This window comes from Choloepus didactylus, chromosome 1, assembly GCF_015220235.1.
Source record: "Choloepus didactylus isolate mChoDid1 chromosome 1, mChoDid1.pri, whole genome shotgun sequence".
Lineage (NCBI taxonomy): Eukaryota > Metazoa > Chordata > Mammalia > Pilosa > Megalonychidae > Choloepus > Choloepus didactylus.
The window spans coordinates 95,801,543-95,821,848 of NC_051307.1; the positions used below are offsets into that span (position 1 = coordinate 95,801,543).

A 20,306-nucleotide genomic window follows, 5' to 3' on the forward strand; every position below is an offset into this window, starting at 1 on the left:
AAGAAATAGAAGGGGACCTTAAAAGATGGAAAAATATTCCATGTTCATGGATAGGAAGGATAAATGTCATTAAGATGTCAATTCTACCCAAACTCATCTACAGATTCAATGCAATCCCAATCAAAATTCCAACAACCTACTTTGCAGACTTGGAAAAGCTAGTTATCAAATTTATTTGGAAAGGGAAGATGCCTCGAATTGCTAAAGACACTCTAAAAAAGAAAAACGAAGTGGGAGGACTTACACTCCCTGACTTTGAAGCTTATTATAAAGCCACAGTTGTCAAAACAGCATGGTACTGGCACAAAGATAGACATATAGATCAATGAAATTGAATTGAGAATTCGGAGACAGACCCTCAGATCTATGGCCGACTGATCTTTGATAAGGCCCCCAAAGTCACTGAACTGAGTCATAATGGTCTTTTCAACAAATGGGGCTGGGAGAGTTGGCTATCCATATCCAAAAGAATGAAAGAGGACCCCTACCTCACCCCCTACACAAAAATTAACTCAAAATGGATGAAAGATCTCAATATAAAAGAAAGTACCATAAAACTCCTAGAAGATAATGTAGGAAAACATCTTCAAGACCTTGTATTAGGCGGCCACTTCCTAGACTTTACACCCAAAGCACAAGCAACAAAAGAAAAAATAGATAAATGGGAACTCCTCAAGCTTAGAAGTTTCTGCACCTCAAAGGAATTTATCAGAAAGGTAAAGAGGCAGCCAACTCAATGGGAAAAAATTTTTGGAAACCATGTATCTCACAAAAGACTGACATCTTGCATATATAAAGAAATCCTACAACTCAATGACAATAGTACAGACAGCCCAATTATAAAATGGGCAAAAGATATGAAAAGACAGTTCTCTGAAGAGGAAATACAAATGGCCAAGAAACACGTGAAAAAATGTTCAGCTTCACTAGCTATCAGAGAGATGCAAATTAAGACCACAATGAGATACCATCTAACACCGATTAGAGTGGCTGCCATTAAACAAACAGGAAACCACAAATGCTGGAGAGGATGTGGAGAAATTGGAACTCTTATTCATTGTTGGTGGGACTGTATAATGGTTCAGCCACTCTGGAAGTCACTCTGGCAGTTCCTTAGAAAACTAGATATGGAGTTACCGTTTGATCCAGCAATTGCACTTCTCGGTATATACCCGGAAGATCGGAAAGCAGTGACACGAACAGATATCTCTACGCCAATGTTCATAGCAGCATTATTCACAATTGCCAAGAGATGGAAACAACCCAAATGTCCTTCAACAGATGAGTGGATAAATAAAATGTGGTATATACACATGAGGGAATACTACACGGCAGTAAGAAGGAATGATCTAGTGAAACATATGACAACATGGATGAACCTTGAAGACATAATGCTGAGCGAAATAAGCCAGGCACTAAAAGAGAAATATTATATGCTACCACTAATGTGAACTTTGAAAAATGTAAAACAAATGGTTTATAATGTAGAATGTAGGGGAACTAGCGATAGAAAGCAATTAAGGAAGGGGGAACAATAATCCAAGAAGAACAGATAAGCTATTTAACGTTCTGGGGATGCCCAGGAATGACTATGGTCTGTTAATTTCTGATGGATATAGTAGGAACAAGTTCACAGAAATGTTGTTATGTTAGGTAACTTTCTTGGGGTAAAGTAGGAACAGGTTGGAAGTAAAGCAGTTATCTTAGGTTAGTTGTCTTTTTCTTACTCCCTTGTTACGGTCTCTTTGAAATGTTCTTTTATTGTATTTTTTTTTCATACAGTTGATTTAAAAAAGAAAAAAAAGTTTAAAAAAAAAAGTTCATTGAGGCCTGGAGCCCTGTCCCTCTTGTTCGCCCCAGGATCCCCAGCTCCCAGAACGGGGCCTGACACAGCGGAGCACTCAGTGAGCCTCTGCTGCATGGAGATGAGCTGAGTGAGCTACCTGAGGCTCCCGGAGGTGGAAAGTCAGCCTGTAACCCAAACTGAAGTTTCCATGGAAAGCACCTTGCAGGCAACAACAGAACCAAGCCCAGGCTGGCCCTTTATGGAAGGCACAGGCCCATGTTTGGCTCAGATTCCTTAACGGAGTACCCCTGTCTCCCCACCCAAGGACTGCCCAGCTGGCTGAGCACACACATCTCCACCCTCCCCACTCCTGGACCAGGGTCTGAGGTCACCGCTGCTGGGTGATTTCAAACCCCCTGTCTATAATTAACACCCTTTCCATTCTTCTACTCCGTAGAGAGCTGCTTTCAATTTTGTTTCCCCGAGGGTCAGCAATAGCTAAAAGTACTGGGGTCAAAATAGTTTGAACCACATAAAAATTCAAGTCCTTTGAATGCACTATTCACAATGTGGTCTCTTGCATACGGAGGAGAAGTTTAGATTAATTCTTTTTTTTATGTTTCTGAGACACGTTACTATTTTCATTCCAAACACAATGTTTCAGAGCTGGGACTTCCAAGGACGCTTTGTTGTTGTCTGCCACCTTAATGCTTTGTGCTGGGCTTTATTCTCTGCAAATACTAAGTTTTCAAGCTTGAAAAGCCACTTGCTTGCCTTTAGGTTTGGGAACAAGAATGGTTGTTGGAGATGGGTGATGCAAGGAGAAAGGCAGAGCACCTGTGGGAGCCTGGGGGACAGTCTCCTCCACCCTGCCATACAGGAAGTAATTAGCTGCCTGAGAGTGACTTGCTTGATTCACAGCAACTGAATTCACAGGACACTGTCACAAAATCAAGATGTTCACGGTGTACTCTTGGAGAAGCTTTTCTACTGCTGAGAACACTTGGTATGCTCTCCACTGTCAAGGCATAATTCATGGAAATCCCCCATCCCCTAACCCCCTCCCCCCAAAACAAACAAACAAACAAACAAACAAAAACCATGCATATATCTCTGTACTGGCACTGGGCTCCCAGTGTTGCATTCTGACAAGACTATCTTGCAGAGGCAATAGATAGCTGCTTTCCTGAGGGGCAGGAGCAGGCTCTCCCCTGAAAGGGGTGATCAATCCCCTGCTGATAACCTCAGAAGAGGCGGGGCCATCAGCAAGAAATAGGAACCAGGTAGGCAGGCTTTAGGCAAGAAAGAGAACTTCTCTGTTTCTAGACATGAAGTCTGGTTAGGTCTTCGGCACTCCCAAGTGGGAGGCAAAGGCCCTTGTCCCAAGGAGGAGGGCAGGTTGAGTTTAGGCAGAGAAACATCCTATGTAGGGACTCCCACTGAGGAGAACTTAAGACCAGTGAGCTTCTGTGCCAAACAGATTGCTAGCTCTGACAACTGGCAGCCCACCAGTGTTCCACCTGGCTGCGGTTTTGTTTGGCCAGCCTAGTGTTTTAAAAGGTAATATAACTAAGCTATGTTCCAACTGAACACAAACAGCTTGCACTGATTATCTCAAACCTACCCAGATCACTTGCCTATAATGGACACTCTGTGCATTTGAGTTTGAGATCCCTAACCTGTCAGATGCAAATTGCTTTGGCTCTTTCCCTTTTGATCATTTAGTATAGTCTTGCTTAAAAGTTCCAGCCCAGCTCAGCTATGCATGCAAACTGTACAGTTATTGGGAACTTCCTCAAGGCCCAGATAAAAGGGAAACTTCTTAAGCTTTAAAGCTTAAGAAGCTTTAAGAAGAATAGTAAGCATCATTCAAGAAAGATGCTTACTATTCCTTAGGGGGCTAACTATTCTGGAACAAAAGTCTAAAAGCATTCAATAGGAACATCAAATGATATAGCAGACAATGTTCTCAATACCATATTTTTTATCATTACTTTGTAATTGTAAGACAACCCTCTCAGATGCCTGCTCTTTGATACTTTTTTTAAAAATTAATTTTATTTACAAACACTCCATATCCACCAAACATACACTTCCCTTTCCCCCTTGCTCCATTCCTTGGTAACCTCTAATCTACATTCTGGTTCTGGGAATCTGCTATTATCTCTAGACAGCTCTTATAAGTGACATCATGCAATATTTGTCCTTGTGTATCCTGCTTATTTCACCATACCATTTTATCATAAATGTAGAGGTGACTCTACGTGGGATCAGACACCCAGGGGAGTGAATCTCCCTGGCAACATGGAATATGACTCCCGGGGAGGAATGTAGACCTGGCATCGTGGGACGGAGAACATCTTCTTGACCAAAAGGGGGATGTGAAAGGAAATGAAATAAGCTTCAGTGGCAGAGAGAATCCAAAAGGAGCCGAGAGGTCACTCTGGTGGGCACTCTTATGCACACTTTAGACAACCCTTTTTAGGTTCTAAAGAATTGGGGTAGCTGGTGGTGGATACCTGAAACTATCAAACTACAACCCAGAACCCATGAATCTCGAAGACAGCTGTATTAAAATGTAGCTTATGAGGGGTGACAATGGGATTGGGAAAGCCATAAGGACCACACTCCACTTTGTCTAGTTTATGGATGGATGAGTAGAAAAATAGGGGAAGGAAACAAACAGACAAAGGTACCCAGTGTTCTTTTTTACTTCAATTGCTCTTTTTCACTCTAATTATTATTCTTGTTATTTTTGTGTGTGTGCTAATGAAGGTGTCAGGGATTGATTTGGGTGATGAATGTACCACTATGTAATGGTACTGTAAACAATCGAAAGTACGATTTGTTTTGTATGACTGCGTGGTATGTGAATATATCTCAATAAAATGAAGATTTAAAAAAAAAATGTAGAGGTGACTCCTATTTGGCTGTGTTTCACAGAGACCTTCAATAAAAGCCAAGGCTTTAAATTTATAGCCAAGTTCATTGACGGCAAAGAAATCTTGATTAGTCTGAGAGACACTCTAGTCACTGGGTTAGACTGGGGTGACTGCCAGTTCTCCTGGGTTAACACATCACAGGCACTCTGCAGTCGTCACTAAAGTTTGGGTGTTTGCCCTGTGCACCTGGTTCCCCCTTGTCTTACCCACAGGTGGTTGGATTCTGAGGCTGACCCCTGGGCCACAGAGGACTGGACCAGAGTGAGACACCCAACAGGAAGGGCCCATCATTCTCTCCCTGGGACCGTGAAAGATGCATATCAGCCTCTGTGGGGCAGCAACACGCAATCTGGGAGCTGTGGGGCAGCTACATTTTGCCCTAAAGCCTGAGACGGATGGAGAAAGCCAGGAGTAGAGAGAGAGGGGAGGGTAAGGGAGAAGAGAAGAATGAGACAGATGCAGAAAGAAGCAGAGATGGAGGTGGAGAAAGGAAAACAACAAAAACAGAGCCCTGAGCAGTTCTGCAGGGCAGATCTGCTTTTGAGGCCCAACTGCTCTCCTGTCCTCCAGCTCCATAAGACATTCGGTATCTCTATTCTCTATCGTGATTTAAACAAATTTAAGGTGTGTTACTTGCAGCTAAAACAATATTATCTAAAATACACTAAAGGGGTAGGTTCTTTCTGCAGAACATTATTATAATTCTTCATCTTGCCCCATATTCTGAGACTGCCTCATTGTAAGGCCTCCCTTTGTAATGACAACAGGAACATGCCCCACCCACCTTCTACTTCTCATCTGATTCTTCCCAAGAGAAAGGGTTACCAGAACTGTCAAAACTGCCAAAATTGCAACTGCCAGATTAAAGCACCATTCTATCCCTAAGTGAGCAGGGCTCGCCCACCAAATTCGAGTCACACCATTAAACAGTAGAGTCCAGGGTTCCATTCTTGGTCCTCATCCCACTACCATGGTGATGTCATCCAGCCTCACAGCCTTAAGTATTATTTACATGCTGCCAACTCCCAAATTTTATCTCCGACCCCAAGTTTTCCCCCAAAACTCCGGACTTATGTAAACAACCGCCAATGTCTCTACTTGAATGTTTATTAGGTATCTCAAATTTAACCTGTCCAAAATTGAGCCTGTATTATTGCCCTGCAAACCTGCTCTTTTAAGTCTTCCCACTCGACTCCTCTCTTTCTTGCCTACCCCACAGCCAAGCCGTCGGCAAATCCTATCGTCTCCACCTTCACAATCTATCAAGTTCCCTCTGCTACCATCTTAATCTAAGCCGCCATCGTTTCTTACCTGTACTATTGCAATACCCTCCAAACTAGGCTCCCTGCTCCCACCTTAGTCTTCCTTCAGACTATGTGCAATACAACTTGCATGATCCTACTGAAACATAAATCACATCATGTTGCTTCTGCACACAAGTCTTGCTTTGAGGAAAAGCCAAAATCTTTATGGATTGCCTGGAAGGTTCACATGATCTGGATCCCTCCGAACTCTCTGACCTCACACACCCCCACCCCTACCTCGCCCCTGCCTGCTGTGTCTGGGTCACAGTGGCCTTCTTGCTGTCCTTGGAACATGCTAGGCAAGCTCCTGCTTCAGGGCCTTTGCCCTTACCGTTCCCTTTCCCTGGAATATTTTTCCCCCAACTATCCACAGGGCTCATTCTCTCACTTCCTTCAGCTCTTTACTCAAATGTCATTGCTTCAGTAAGACATCCCCTGGCCACCCCATCTAATATATCAATCCCTACTTCACCTCAATTCTTTCTACCCGCCTTCCCTGCTTCCATTTTTTATCTTCTCCTTGGTACTTACCAAATTATAACACTCTCTATATTGTACTTATTTATCTCATTTTTCGTCTTTCAGTCCCAGTAGAATGGAAGCTCTGTGAGAGCAGGACTTTTTGTCTGTTTTGTTCATTGCTGTATCCCCAACAAATAGAAGAGTGCCCTGCACACAGTAGGCACATAACAGAGAGTTTTGCGCAGAGGAATGCCATGACCAGATGTACATTGTAATAAGATAACTCTGAAGGGGATGGAAAGTGCAGAAGCAGGGAGACCATTCAGAAGCTAATGTAGTAATTCAGGACAAATATGTACAGTCATGCAGGTTATGCACTGCACAACTCTGGCAAAATGTGAATAGGTGCCCCTGGAAATGTATAAAAGGGCTGCCAGCTCTGGTAGAAACCATGAAGGTGATTTGAAGTGATCGGATTCTGGCTATGTTTTGAAGGTAGTGCCCACTACAATTTATTGACAGACTGAACATGGAGTGAAAAAAAAAGGAAGAATCCATATAAAGCATGACATTAGTACCTGACAGACTAAGAAACCATTCTATTCACAAGTGCTTACCGTATTTCGAATAAGAGTCGCCTGGCCCCTCCATATAATATCTATATCTGCTCTTATACCATGTGCTACACCGCCCCTCAACAAGCCCTGTCCTTTCCAACTTCCGTGCCTGGCTCACCCCCTATATCAAAATCTGACTTCCCCTTCCTCTGACCAAGTCCTACCCGGTTCAAATAACATCTCCTTCTCTAAATCAAAACTGAATTTCTTGCTCACATTTGCATTTCACTCCTTCCTTCTGTGCACTTTCCAAGACAGGGTACTAGAGATATTTCTGTTTATAGTCACTCACAGCCCCTTTCCAACCACCAGTCCTCACTGGGACTGTGAACGCCCCAACAGACACACGTGTTGAATCATTAACTTCTGGCCTCTCAGAAATATCAACTTTGGTGCCTCAATTCAAGCAGACGCTCTACAAATGTGTACTGAAGGAATATAAAAGCTACAAAGGTCGGTTTCATCGCCCGCCAGGAGCGTGTGCCCTGTGTAGGGCCGGGCTTCAACGCCCTGGTAGAAAAAAAGGGCATCTGCTGCGTCACAAAGGATCCTGGCAGCAGCAGGCCCTCCATGATGAAACATGTGCCTCTGCAACCCCTCAAACTATGAACCGCAGGTTTAGACGGTGACTCTGCATCAGCTGACTTTGGCTGACCGGATGGAAAAACCCGCGCAGAGATCAACGCCGCGAGCAGCACCGAACCCTCCCCGCGACTCGGCGCGGCCCCTAGAAGGCTGCGTACAAACCGCCCCGGGTCCCATCCCTGCGCACCGGCGGACGCAGTCTCGGGCACGCCCCAGCGCGAATACGGGGCGCGGGAACGCCCGAGACACGCAGGCGCAGCCTCGCTCCGCGCCGCTCCACACCTCGCGCCATCAGAGGCGCAGCCAATCACAGCGTCGCGGTATCTTCCAGCCGGCCGGAGGGCAGGGAGCCGAGAGGGCTCGGCCGGAGCCGCGCTCCGATTGGCTGAGACGGCACCGCCTAGACAAAGCCCCACGGTCCCCGCGCCAGTGCGCCGCCGTGGCTCCCGGCCTCCTGCGATCCTGGCCCCCTGCGATCCCGGCCCGCCACTACCTCAGCAGCCCGGCCAGTCCCCGCGGCGCCTCCACTTTGCTTTGTCCTCCCTCCTTCCCCAGCGCGGAAGCCCTTCTGGTCCCCCGCAACCGCCGGCTTGGCTCGTGCTCAGACAGCTGGACCGGCGACCTAACCGCTGTCCGGCAACCTCCGCGAGGACGCAGGGGGAGGGGAGGGAGTATGCCCCAAACCCCCTAGAACGAGAGTCTCGTGTAGAATGTGGGTGGGGGTGGGCCCTCAGGTGGGAGGGGAGGACGTACGGTGGGAAGGAAGCAGGACCAGAACCCGAGGCAGGAGGCAAACAAGGGCTACTGGATTCAGTAGTCATTAGCTCGACCAATGACTACGATGTGTGTGACCTTGGGCCGGTTCCTTCCCTTTTTGGGACCTGGGTCCCTTGTGTAAAATGCAGCGACGGAGAAGGATGAGTCCCGAGGGTTTGACCTAGAGCCGCGGAGCAGCGTGTTCGACCTGGGGATTCCTCCAGCGGAGCACATTATTCCAAATATGAAACGCCAGGTCTGGCTTCCCGAGGGGCGTGGGGAAGCGGAAGGGCAGCGGGAGAGGACCACCAAGGGTCGGATCTGGAAGAGATCGCGCCCATCCTCCCACCTTTATCCCTCTGCGGTCGCAGGACCCTGCCTACAGGGTGCGATGCCCCTTCGGGCCAGCATCCCGGCGTCCTTGTTAAGTGGCCGCGCAAGGCCAACCAAATGGAGTGGAGGGCGCCGACACCTTTCACCCGAGCTTGTACAGAGATTTTGCTCCCTTCTCTTACCCCAAACCAAATGGGCGAGGGGTTCCGGCTGCAGAAGTTTGCCTGGTGAGCTCTCCTTGACCCGGCCGCACGCAGAGACTTGCGCTCCTAGCCTGGAAGACCCAGTGGGGGCGCTGCCGCCGTTTCCGTTTCGAAGCCCCTTCGCCACCTCCCAATCCTGCGGCCTCCAGCCTCTGCTCGGGAGCTGTGGGAGACACCTTGGGTGCGCGCGTTAGGGCTGCGTTGGGCGGAGCCCGGCAGCGAGCGTCGCTGGGGCGGGGTGTGCACCCGCGCCTCCTTTTTAGTCCAGGCGCGCCTGGAAGGGTACTCTGAAGCCCCGGGAGCTCAACCGGGGATTAACCCACTCCTGCCCCGTCTGTCTCGGCTCTAACCCGGACGTACATCTTCGCAAATCTCTCCTCCCTCCAGAAGTGGGTGGGAAAAAGTTTCCACCCTGGGGGCTGCTGGCGGGGAAGAAAAGGTGCAGCTCCAGGAAGTGAGGAAAACCCTGGTGAGGACGAGGGTCACCTTCAAAGTCCTGTGTGTGTTTGCTGCCTTTAGAGCTCATCAGGGTTTGTTTGTTTCAATTTGTGTTTTAATCAGATGAAATTCATTTAAAAATTTCTTTGAAGGGTCATTTAATGATTTACGAATGTCATAGTTCCCCACAGTTTCCACAATAGAACATCAGAGACCAGATGAGACCTCCAAAACAAGTCAGGGTGGCCCCTTCAGTTTCCAGGATGAGAAGCTGAGGAGAGAAGGAGGTATCAGCGCAAATTAGTAGCAAGGTTCTATTTAAATTAGAGAAGGACCAGACAGATGAAAACAGGAAGGAAGTACTGGCCTGCCAGGCTTTAAAGAAATCTGTCAACTCTATTCTGATTCATACAAGCCTCCTTCCTTGTCTGTGAAGGGTGAGCCTTGAAGACTGAGAAAATCATAAAGGGAGGATGCACTCTTGGATCTCAGTACCTATTTCACAGACAAACTCAAGCCCAGAGTACTTGCTTCAGTGATGTATTTCAGAAGAGTCACTTGTACATCATGCCACAGCTATAGCAAGAAATCCCTATATTGAGTCAGCAGATTATACTTTGAAGGCTAAGCACTGCTTGAAAAGCACTGAAAGGACGAATTCATCTTTCCACCTAGGAAAACCATAGGTCCTGACTTTGGACTGGGAATGAAATGAATGTATATTTCTATTTATGAAAGACAGGAAAAGGACATTTGATCTGTCTGCAATTATCTTCCCAGCCAGCCCACCTTTTTACTCCAACGTTTGCTGTGGCAACCAGCTGTGTTCAAGTGTAATCTGACAGTACCTGGTCTCAACTGCACCTGGTATCTCCTTGCCCCAAAACTCCTCTGTCCCTACAGCACAGGACCCCTGCAGGAACCCACTGCCCATTCATACACATGCATAAACCTGGAAGAGCAAAAGAACATCTCATGGGGCAACCTTTGGCAGGAGCTGGTAGAGAAATGCTCTGCTTTTCAATTCTTCTGGTTGACAATACAGCTCCTAAGATGAGTCCTGGTTGCCCACTAACTCAATCAACTCAATGATGTACCCTTGGACTACCTTTCTCTTTCCCTCCTCGGTTTGACTCTTCTCAGTCCTTCACTACTATTCCTTGGGATTTATCCCCAAAGCAATCTACCTGCACACAAGTCCTTGCTCAGGCTCTGCTTTTGGGGGGAAGCCAGGCTGAGCAATGGTTAACTCAAAAGAGACATCTTAGCCCACCTTTCAGTTCCCGTTCCCTACCAGACTTTTTCCCAAGTCTGATATGAGTTGATTTTATTGGTTTGCTCTTCAGCTCCTATCTCCCAGTTACCCTGTTCTCTAGGGCACTAATAAGCTCTTAAAGATAGGCAGAAACTGTCAGAGACTCCCAAGAGAAAGGGCCAGCTGGAGGGCTGGGTCTAGGTGAAAGACAACAAAGCCATGCTTAGCTCCACCTGAGACCTCTTCCCACTTTCCAAGTCCTGGTTGCTGACCTTGAAATACGAGAAACTCTCAGCTCTGGGGTTGAACCTGCTAAGCAGAGGCAGTGTGGGAACCAGACTACTCCCAACACAGCGGTTGCCAAGATTCTGTCTCTCTCCTGTCCTCCTGTCCTCCCCTTAAAGGCACCTTCTCTCTGCCTGAGTACGAGGTCTCAGGCCAGGATCTTCAGCACCTGGCATGTTTCATCTCATTTCAACACCAAGAGGGTGTTGATTACCAAGCTAGGTTTGGGAGGGAAACAGCCTTCACTCCCTGTCTTCAAGAAAGGAAATCAGACATGCACACAAGCTGAACCTATCATTAAAAGTTCTGCAAGTCTTCTAAAAGAGGAATATTTAAGTGCAGTGGGAGTTCTGGCAGTGGGTCAGGATAGGCTTTGTAGAAGCTGTAGAATCCTGAAAGATTCTCAGTTGGAATGAAGCACCCATAAAACACTGTCCCCAGCCAAGAGAGCCCACGGTGTCTGCTCCTGTCTCTGAACCAGCTCCTAAGTGCCTCCCAGCTCATACCCTTCTGCAGTCTCAGCTCAGCCTCATCATTCCCTCATCTTGCTAGGTCCCAGTCTCTCCCCTGCCAGAGCTGGCCCTGTTTTGTCTCTGAATGTCCCTGCTCTTCTTTGTCCTCAGCGTTGTGCCAAATGCCAGGTTAAATCCTGCCCTTAGCCAGTCACTTCCAAGCCCCCAAGGATCCCAGGCATGCAGTTCTCTGTGCTGACTTCTGCTGGGGAAAAGAGAACAATAACACCAGCTACCACCCCCAAACCCACAGGTCTTTTGTTTGTTTTAATGCAATGGAATTTTCTTTAAAAAAGGGGTTTCGTTTTCTGTTTTTTTGTTTTTGCTAGAAATCATGCCCTAACTGCAGAAGTTTAAAAGTATCAAGTAGCTTTTTGTATAATTGACAGTAAAGGAAAGAAAAAGTCCAATGTATTATTCGGTGTTGCACCCTTGATGTGACTACGATCCAAACTCTGTAGAGGAAAGAGAAGCTGAAGTCCAGCCTCTTTCCTGTGGTGACTGAGCAAATGCTAGGACCTTAAGGGAAAAAGAGGAGCACTATCAGGCACTGGCGAACACATCCCCTTTCTGTCCTTTGACTCTGTGTTTCACTAATATGATTGTTTAAGCCACAGTGTGGGTGGAGGTGGAGTCTGAAATCTTAAGCAAAGTTGTTTTGAGGTACGTATGTAATAGGAATCTTTGAAGAGGGAAAAATATGAGGAGATGAAAAAAGAACCGTGGCCTGTCTCCCCCCACCCTATCGCAAGCTACAGCAACCTATAAAGTTTCTTCATTCATTCATTCAATTTACATCGATTGAGCCCTAATGATATGCCAGGTAATGTGCTATGTTCTCAGAAGGCAATGATAAGCCACTGTGGGGTTCCCTCTCCAATAATACAACTTAGCAATTAATGATAGATCACTATGTGCCAGACACTGGGCTAAGTGCCTTGTACACAGTATTTTACTTAATCTTTGCAACAATCCTAAAAGTAACTGGAGATTACCCCCATATTGCAGCTGAGAAAGCTGAGGCCCAGAGAGGTGAAATAACTAGCCCACAGCAACACAACCTGGAGGTGGCAGAGAGAGATCCCAATCCAAGTTTCTCCTACTCCGAAGACATTGCTTTAAGCACACCACCAATTACCATTTGAAGGAACAGATAAAAAAACAATCCCAGTTATAAGGTTCTGTGAAGTACAGAATCTTTTTTTTAACTTGTTGGGCATTGTTGCTTTGGGTAATACAACCGAAGCTGGAATTGCTTCTCTATATGGAAATTTCTTTCAATGAGACCTCTCTTGGTTACAAGGCAGATGCCAAGATCTGATGCCCTCAAATAGGAAAAGTAATTATGAGTTCTAACTGACCATATTAACTTTGAAAGACAAAAATATGATGCAAGATTCTCAGCTCCTGAATCTAATTTTCTGAACTTCAAATTCATTTTTTTCAAAGCATATTTAATACATTACTATAAACGGTTAAAAAAAAAAAAAAGATGCAAAACCACTGGCTTATCTCTTTTTTTTTTTTTTTTTTCAATTTGTTCCCAATGAATGCGTGTTATTTTATTTTCAACTTACTGCAAGCAGGAACAGAGTCTGTTATTTCAAAGGGGAAATCAAATGGCAAAGCTGCTGCCTCTCTGTTTTGGGGTTGGGGTTTCCAAAGGCTATTTGCTCATCCCCAAACCCCTCCCCCATACACCAGGCCCTTCCCAAGGCTTGAAGTATTTCCTCCTGCTGACAGCCCTCACATTCAGCCTTCTCACCTTAGCCAGCAAGGCTCCCTCATTAACAGCCCGCAGGATCCTCTCCAGGTAAATCAATAGCCAGACACTCCTGGAATCCTCTTAATTCTCACCTAACAGAGTGTAATAGATATTCCTGGAAACGTCCTCCAGGCTTTATGTCTATTATTTCAATGCTTGTTTTTAACTGGGAAAGGAAATTCTCACACTCATGTGATAAGCAAAGTCACCTAATAAAAAAAATACAACATGAGGTTTCTGGATGCTTGTATGTTTGCCACTGAACAGGCAAAGTTCAGTTTTGTAACTGTTTGTTTTAAGCTTAAAATGTCTGTAGATTTGGCCCTCTGACAAGTAGCAGGTCAAGGCTAGATGGTGCTGCTTAGGGACACATAAGAAAGAATGATGCCAAAGGGCAGGTCCAGCGGACTCCATCCTGAGTTCTCCTGACCAGGTATGTGTGGGCATAAATGAGCAGAGAATTGGCTTGAACAGAATGAGAAATATCCAGAGAGTGCCCTGAGCATAACCTGGAATCAGGGTCTGAGGAAGATTTCAAGATGGCTTTGGACAGGGTCACCTGCAAGGAGATGAGGCCAAAACCAACCCCTGTGAGGTGCTCACAGGATTAGCATATGTTTTAGTTTGCTAAAGCTGACAAAATGCAATATACCAGAAATGGGTTGGCTTTAAAAATGGGGATTTATTAACTTACAAGCTTGCAGTTCTTAGGCTGTGAAAATGTCCAAATCAAAGCATCATCAGACTCCTCCGTCACATGGTGATGCACATGGCTGGCGTCTGCTGGGCCTTCTCTCCCAGGTGTTGCTTCAGCTTCTGGCTTCTCTGTCTGTGGTTTTCTTTCTTTGTTTCTCTCTGGCTTTTCTCTCTCGGTTTCTCTGGGGCTGTTTTTGGTGTGTGTGTCTTTATCCTCTTATAAAGGACACCAGTAAGCAGATTAAGACCCACCCCGAATGAGGAGGGTCACATCTCAATTTAAGATTCTACTCACCAAAAGATCCTACTTACAATGGATCCATACCCACAGGAATGGATTGAATTTAAGAATATGATCTCTTCCGGGGTACATACAGCCTCAGACCATCACAACATACAAAGCAGGCCATTTATCAAATACCGGCCTTTTGAGATGACTTCATCCTAAAACTCCAACTGACTTATTTTTGTTTGAATCACTCAAAGTTTTCCTGAAATTCCTAAGAATTTAGTGGGTGGTTGCTACAAAGGAATCTGGATCTGGATCTTCTAGGAGTAAAGTGATTTATTTGAATAAATGGCTCACAAACACTGATAGCTGGGGGTTTGCCCACCCAGCACTCTGCTCACCCCTCTGGGACAGCATTTCCCACTCTAGGTTCTATCTATTCCTTGCCTTGTCTTCTATAGCGAAGGCAGAGCACCTGCCTCACTCATCTGTGTAGCTCTGTGCTGCACCTGTGTAGGTGCAGTGGGTTGAATGAATGAAGCAATGAATGAAAACCATCCATCAGCCCCAGGGAGTACCATTTAAAGTCAGTTCCTCTGTTTGTCTCTAGGAGCCTTTTCACATTTTGTCCAGGAATTCTAGGGTGACTTTGTAGAATGGCTCCTGCTGACTCTCACTGTAGGGAATGCCCCTTTAGGCAACCTCCCTCAGGGCCACAAACAATAACATATATTCAAAGGTGTTTTTCCTATTAAAACACTCTTAACTAAAAAATAAAATTTAATGTATAATTTTTTTTTTTGCTACTTTTCTGAGTCCTCCTTCCCAACATTTTTTTTTTTTTTTTTAAATATTGAAGGGAAGTGTGTATTTTTCAGAGGGCTGCCATAACAAATGACCCCAAATTGGGTGGCTTAAAACAACAGAAATGTATTCTCTCACAGTTCTGGAGGCCAAAAGTCAGATATCAAGGAGTCACAGGGCCATGCTCCCTCTGAGGGCTGTGTTAGAGACTCCTTCCTTGACTCTTCCTTGCTTCTGGTGGTCCTGGCAAGCCTTTGCATTCCTTGGCCTGTAGCTCATCCCTCCTCCATCCTCACCTGGCATTCTCCTCTGGGTGGATTTGCACATCCTCTCTTCTTCTAAGGACACCAGTCATGTTGGATTTAGGGCCCACCCTAATCTATATGACTTCATTTTAACTTAGCTTATTACATCTGCAAAGACTCTATTTCCAAATAAGGTCATATTCTGAGGTTCCAGTGGACATGAATTCTTAGGCAACACTATTAAACTCAGTTCACTAAGAAAGGAAATATTTTTCAACCATATATAACACATAAGTAGTCAGATTAAATGAACTGATGTCTCACCTCTTCACTCTTGTAGTAGAGGGTGAAACCTAGGGCCATTCATCTAGGTAGTGCTGGCAGAGACTTTCAGACAACACGGATAGGCGAGGGCTGGGAATGTGCCTCAACCTCAAAATACCAAAGTTGTCCCACAAGGAATAGGGTCAAAATTATGTCAATAGAAGTATTGGTTACTCATGTAGAATTGATAGGGTGGTCTTAGGAGAAAAAATTATCTTTGTAGTAGAGAAGTCTATTTGACTTCGGTTGTGTTAGGAAGAATCCAGCTGTAGCTAGAATGGAGGCACCACCATTTTCCCTAGAGATTTAGGACTCCCCCTTTTCTGCAGGGAAGCCAGCAAAAATAAGCAGAGAAGACATTTATTATCAGCCAGTAATCATCCAAAACCCAAGAAGGGCCTGAGAGGGTGCTGAGGCTTCATTATACTACGGGAAGGAGTGATGCTTCCCAATGAGGGGAGCAAAAGGGGGTGGGTGGGCACTGGACTAGGAAGGTCTCAAAGGGAAGGACTTCCATGGGGATGGAGAAGAGAGAACATTATAGCCCAGAGGTGTATCTACATGAGATGTTGTCAAAGGCCTGAGCAGTGAGGAAATGAGTTAGGCCTAATTCCCAATTTGCCTCCCACCCCCAACTCTGCATGGCTTTGGGCTGCTCACATGGACCCTCGTTAAAGAACAAACTGCTTGAGTTTCTATCAGGGATCAGTGTGTTTATGAGCAGGAGAAAGATGGGTAAAGAGCTATTTATCACAGGGAAGGGTGGTCCCACTCCGTGGCCACCTGATAGGCATTGGCCTTGGCCCTCATGTGGATTGGTGGTTTACTGAGTTGACCAGGCTTACTACCCAGCAGGAGAGACCACAGCATTCATTCCCATGACTCTGGGAATTGGGGACACTCCCTATATTCTAGAAAAGAAGGGACATACCATATGACTTAGACACAGTGACCATGTCTGGACGTGGTTGCAGAAGCGGTGGGCTGGACCTGGATCCAGCAGGAATATTTTTGGATAAAAGACTGAAGCACTTCCTGAGAGAAGCAGGAGACAACTCACCCAAAAACTTACAGGCCTGGTCCCAAAACAAAACCAGTTATTGAGAATGAGCAGGGGTTAAGGGTTTGCCTCCTCAGATTGTTTTCCCCCAGCCCAGTCCTTTCTGTCTTTATCAGGGATTTGTAATTGGATCCTGGAAGGGAAAACTGAAACAGATAAGGCCTTTGGAGATGGAATTATTATTTTAGTATTTGTGGGCCCCTCTAATAGAGTGACTCCAAAGGAAATTGATTCTCTATTTTGCCACTGAACTCTGCCTTCTTTTGGTATCTCATGGCCCCCACTGATTCCTGGGCATCAGTGGTGCTGGCCAAGGTGAAAGCAGAGGCGATGGCTGTGTCCAGGCTGGAGGTGTTGGGAGAGGTGGTGATGCTGGGGGTGAGGCAGGTTGACTGTGGCCACCAAGGGCAGCAGTCAGGAACCACCTCCAGCAGCTTCGTATGCAGCAGAAATCACCATGGGCAGTGGAGACCACAGGCAGAAGAGGAGTGTGGTGAGTGTCCTATAGGAGCTGAAGGGGCTTGATCAGAAGTTCACAAGGAACATCCCCTGGGGATTCCAAGATATGACCAGGGGAGACTTCCCAGGAGTCCCATGGGCCAAACAACAGCAACTGTAGCAGGGGCAGCAAAATAGGTATTATTGTAAATGTGCAGACTGTTAAACCCTAGGTTTATGTGGCCTGGGGAAGGCGGAGTTTACAACCTACATCATTGATAGTCTCACTCTGGGCGTCACGTTAGAGATGAGTGTGCACAAGGCACTCCCTCTCAGGCCACACCATTAACACCCTCCACATAAATGCTCATAGAACACAAGAGGGCCCAATCCAGAAACCCAAGTCAGAGTCCCTGGTGCACCTCACACTTTGCTGGACTTTGGAAAGCATCTACTTCCTGCCCACCTCTTCTCCCAGACTCCAAGACTGTTTCCTAGAGGGAGAGCTGTGTTGGTATTTGTTTAAGCAGAAATTATGTTTACCACAATCTTCTTCTCTGTATAGTTCCCAATTAGAGCAGACCAAAAGAGAAACTTGCCCAAGATTTGGAAGAAGAGAAGCAGCAATCATTATTCTCTGAGGTGGTGATGGTTAGATGAGTGTGACAGAGAGACACAGAGGTGCTGGCGGGTTCCAGCTTGTCCTTTCTCTCTTCCAGCTCTTCTTCCCAACCACTGACCCTGTTGACCCACAGTGGCTCCAAACCCACCACCGGATACTTGATGGTGGGCCCACAGAGGTGGTAGCTGCACAGAAGCTGACTTCCCAAAGACCACCCCATGAGCCTTCCCTTTGCAGTCCCATTCCAGTGGCTAGAAATGTTTGGCTTCTCTGGTTGGTATGTGACACCTTCTCTGATCCTCCAATTCCCTCCTGGACCTTCACCTCCTCAGATCCTGCCACAATTGCATGAGATCTAATTCCTAAAAGAAATCCTTTATCCCACTTAGTGTGGTCTGCTTGCCTGATTTGACCCTGACACAACACTGAAACAGATTCCTCTAATCTCTAATTGGTCCCCTTTCTTCCCTCTTTTTGTCAGGGAGGGCAGGATCCAACAGGAGCAGGGAAGGTCCTTACCCAAGAGCCTGGAGCACAGGTCAGAGGGAGGAGGGTGGCCCCAGGCCAAGCTGGGACGTGGCAAGGCTGGTTTTTCAACCTCTCTATCCCCTGAGATCTCTGCAGTCAGTGCCTTCCAGGAGCTCACAGCCCAGGGAGGGGGACAGACATGTCCCTGGGATGAGCAGACCATTACTCTGTTCCAGGACAGCTTGGGCCAGGTGACGTAACATAAGTGTAGGTACTGGCTCTGGAAAGGTGGAAGAAGGAACTAATGCTTCAGATTGGGACTAGAGAGCAGGCTACATAGAGGAGGTGACTGTCTTGGATCTAGGATTCACAGAATAGGTAGGATATTTTTCTTCCAATTCTTTATTTTGAAAAATTTAAAACTTTCAGAAAAGATGAAGAAAGAGTATAATGAGCACCCATATAGCTGTAATCTAGATTCACCAATTGCTAACACTTTGTCACATTTGCTTTATTTCTCTCTATATACATGTACATATACATATACGCTTTGCTAAATCATTTGAAAGTGCATTGCAGACATAGTCGCAAAACACTCCTCAATATTTCAGCATGCACCTCAAAAGAACAAGGCAATTCTCCTACATAACGACAATACTGCTGTCACACTCAAGAAAATGTAACATTGATAATAATTTTATCAAATTAATCCATATTCAAATTCCCCCAGCTGGCGGAGTGGAGACAGGCCATCTGGTTGGAGATATGTGTAACACACCGACTTACAGTGACCTAGGAAAGGCCGCCAAAGATGTCTTTAACAAAGGATATGGGTTTGGCATGGTCAAAATAGATCTGAAAACCAAGTCTTGTAGTGGAGTGGAATTTTCTACTTCTGGTCACGCTTACACTGATACAGGAAAAGCGTCAGGCAACCTAGAAACCAAATATAAGATCTGTAACTATGGGCTTACCTTCACCCAAAAATGGAACACAGACAATACTCTTGGGACAGAAATCTCTTTGGAGAATAAGTTGGCTGAAGGGTTGAAAGTGACTCTTGATACCATATTTGTACCGAACACAGGAAAGAAGAGTGGGAAATTAAAGGCCTCTTATAAGCAGGATTGTTTCAGTTTTGGCAGTAATGTTGATATAGATTTTTCTGGACCAACCATCTATGGCTGGGCTGTGTTGGCCCTTGAAGGTTGGCTTGCTGGCTATCAGATGAGTTTTGACACAGCCAAATCCAAACTGTCACAGAATAATTTCGCCCTTGGTTACAAAGCTGCAGACTTCCAGCTGCATACCCATGTGAATGATGGCACTGAATTTGGGGGTTCTATCTACCAGAAGGTTAATGAGAAGATCGAAACTTCAATAAATCTTGCTTGGACAGCTGGCAGTAACAACACCCGTTTTGGCATTGCTGCTAAATACAAGCTGGATTGTAAAACTTCTCTATCTGCTAAAGTAAATAACACCAGCCTGATTGGACTTGGCTATACTCAGACCCTTCGACCAGGAGTCAAACTGACCCTATTAGCTTTAATCGATGGAAAGAACTTCAATGCAGGAGGTCACAAGGTTGGGTTGGGATTCGAACTAGAGGCTTAATATGGTTTTGAGTAGAGTATCAGATTTGTCCCTGGAGATGAAGAGAAGCGAACCTACTGTTTTGGCCTTAAAATTCTTCTGTGAAATTTCAAAAGTGTGAACTTTTTATTCTTCCAAAGAATTGTAATCCTCCCTACTCTGAAGTCTAGAGGTTGCAAGTCCATCCTAAGGGAGGTACTTGAAGGCATGCATGGAAGTTTTCATGTTTGTGCCACATTTCAGTTCAGTTCCTCAGTGTTATTTTAAATGTGTTCCTCAGTGACAGTGTGTCATGTTGTAAGGGAAATGACCTGATCGTCCAGTTTGTACATTATGTCCTGCATGTCCCACACCACTTTTTCATGACCTTTTAATATATTGGTCTCTGTGCTGTAGTGAAATCTTTGGTTTTGCATCAGAGTAAAATAAATCCATCACATTTGGAACATAAAAAAAAAAAAAAAAAAAAATTCCCCCAATTGTCCCAATAATGCCCTTTATAGCTTTTTCCCTCTATCAAGATTCCAGTCAAGGATCATGACTTGTGTTTAGTTCTCAAGTCTCTAGTTTCCTTAAATCCA

The 20,306-nt window shown here is 45.7% G+C and overlaps 2 protein-coding genes across 3 annotated transcripts in view; one reads left to right on the forward strand and one right to left on the reverse strand.

Annotated features, from left to right (window-relative positions):
• The window catches only part of BDH1 (3-hydroxybutyrate dehydrogenase 1), a 55,973-nt gene extending 42,588 nt beyond the window's left edge, over positions 1–13,385 (reverse strand). Inside the window, exon 1 of one of the 2 annotated variants that reach the window (XM_037837843.1) lies at positions 13,244–13,385. The gene's annotated coding sequence lies outside the window, so the exon portion shown is untranslated. Of the gene's footprint in view, positions 1–8,967; positions 9,228–13,243 lie in introns of those variants that run through there. The other variant, XM_037837836.1, reaches the window with a different exon arrangement.
• Positions 13,386–18,869: 5,484 nt separating this feature from the next.
• LOC119539284 (voltage-dependent anion-selective channel protein 3-like) lies at positions 18,870–19,840 on the forward strand. The gene has a single exon (XM_037842733.1). The coding sequence runs from the start codon at positions 18,895–18,897 to the stop codon at positions 19,744–19,746; it is 852 nt and encodes a 283-aa protein (XP_037698661.1). The 5' UTR covers positions 18,870–18,894; the 3' UTR covers positions 19,747–19,840.
• The last annotated feature ends 466 nt before the right edge of the window (positions 19,841–20,306 follow it).

What these genes read in the sequence shown, in the direction of transcription:
- LOC119539284 (XM_037842733.1), top strand. Translation starts at nt 18,895, where the DNA reads ATGTGTAACACACCGACTTACAGTGACCTAGGAAAGGCCGCCAAAGAT.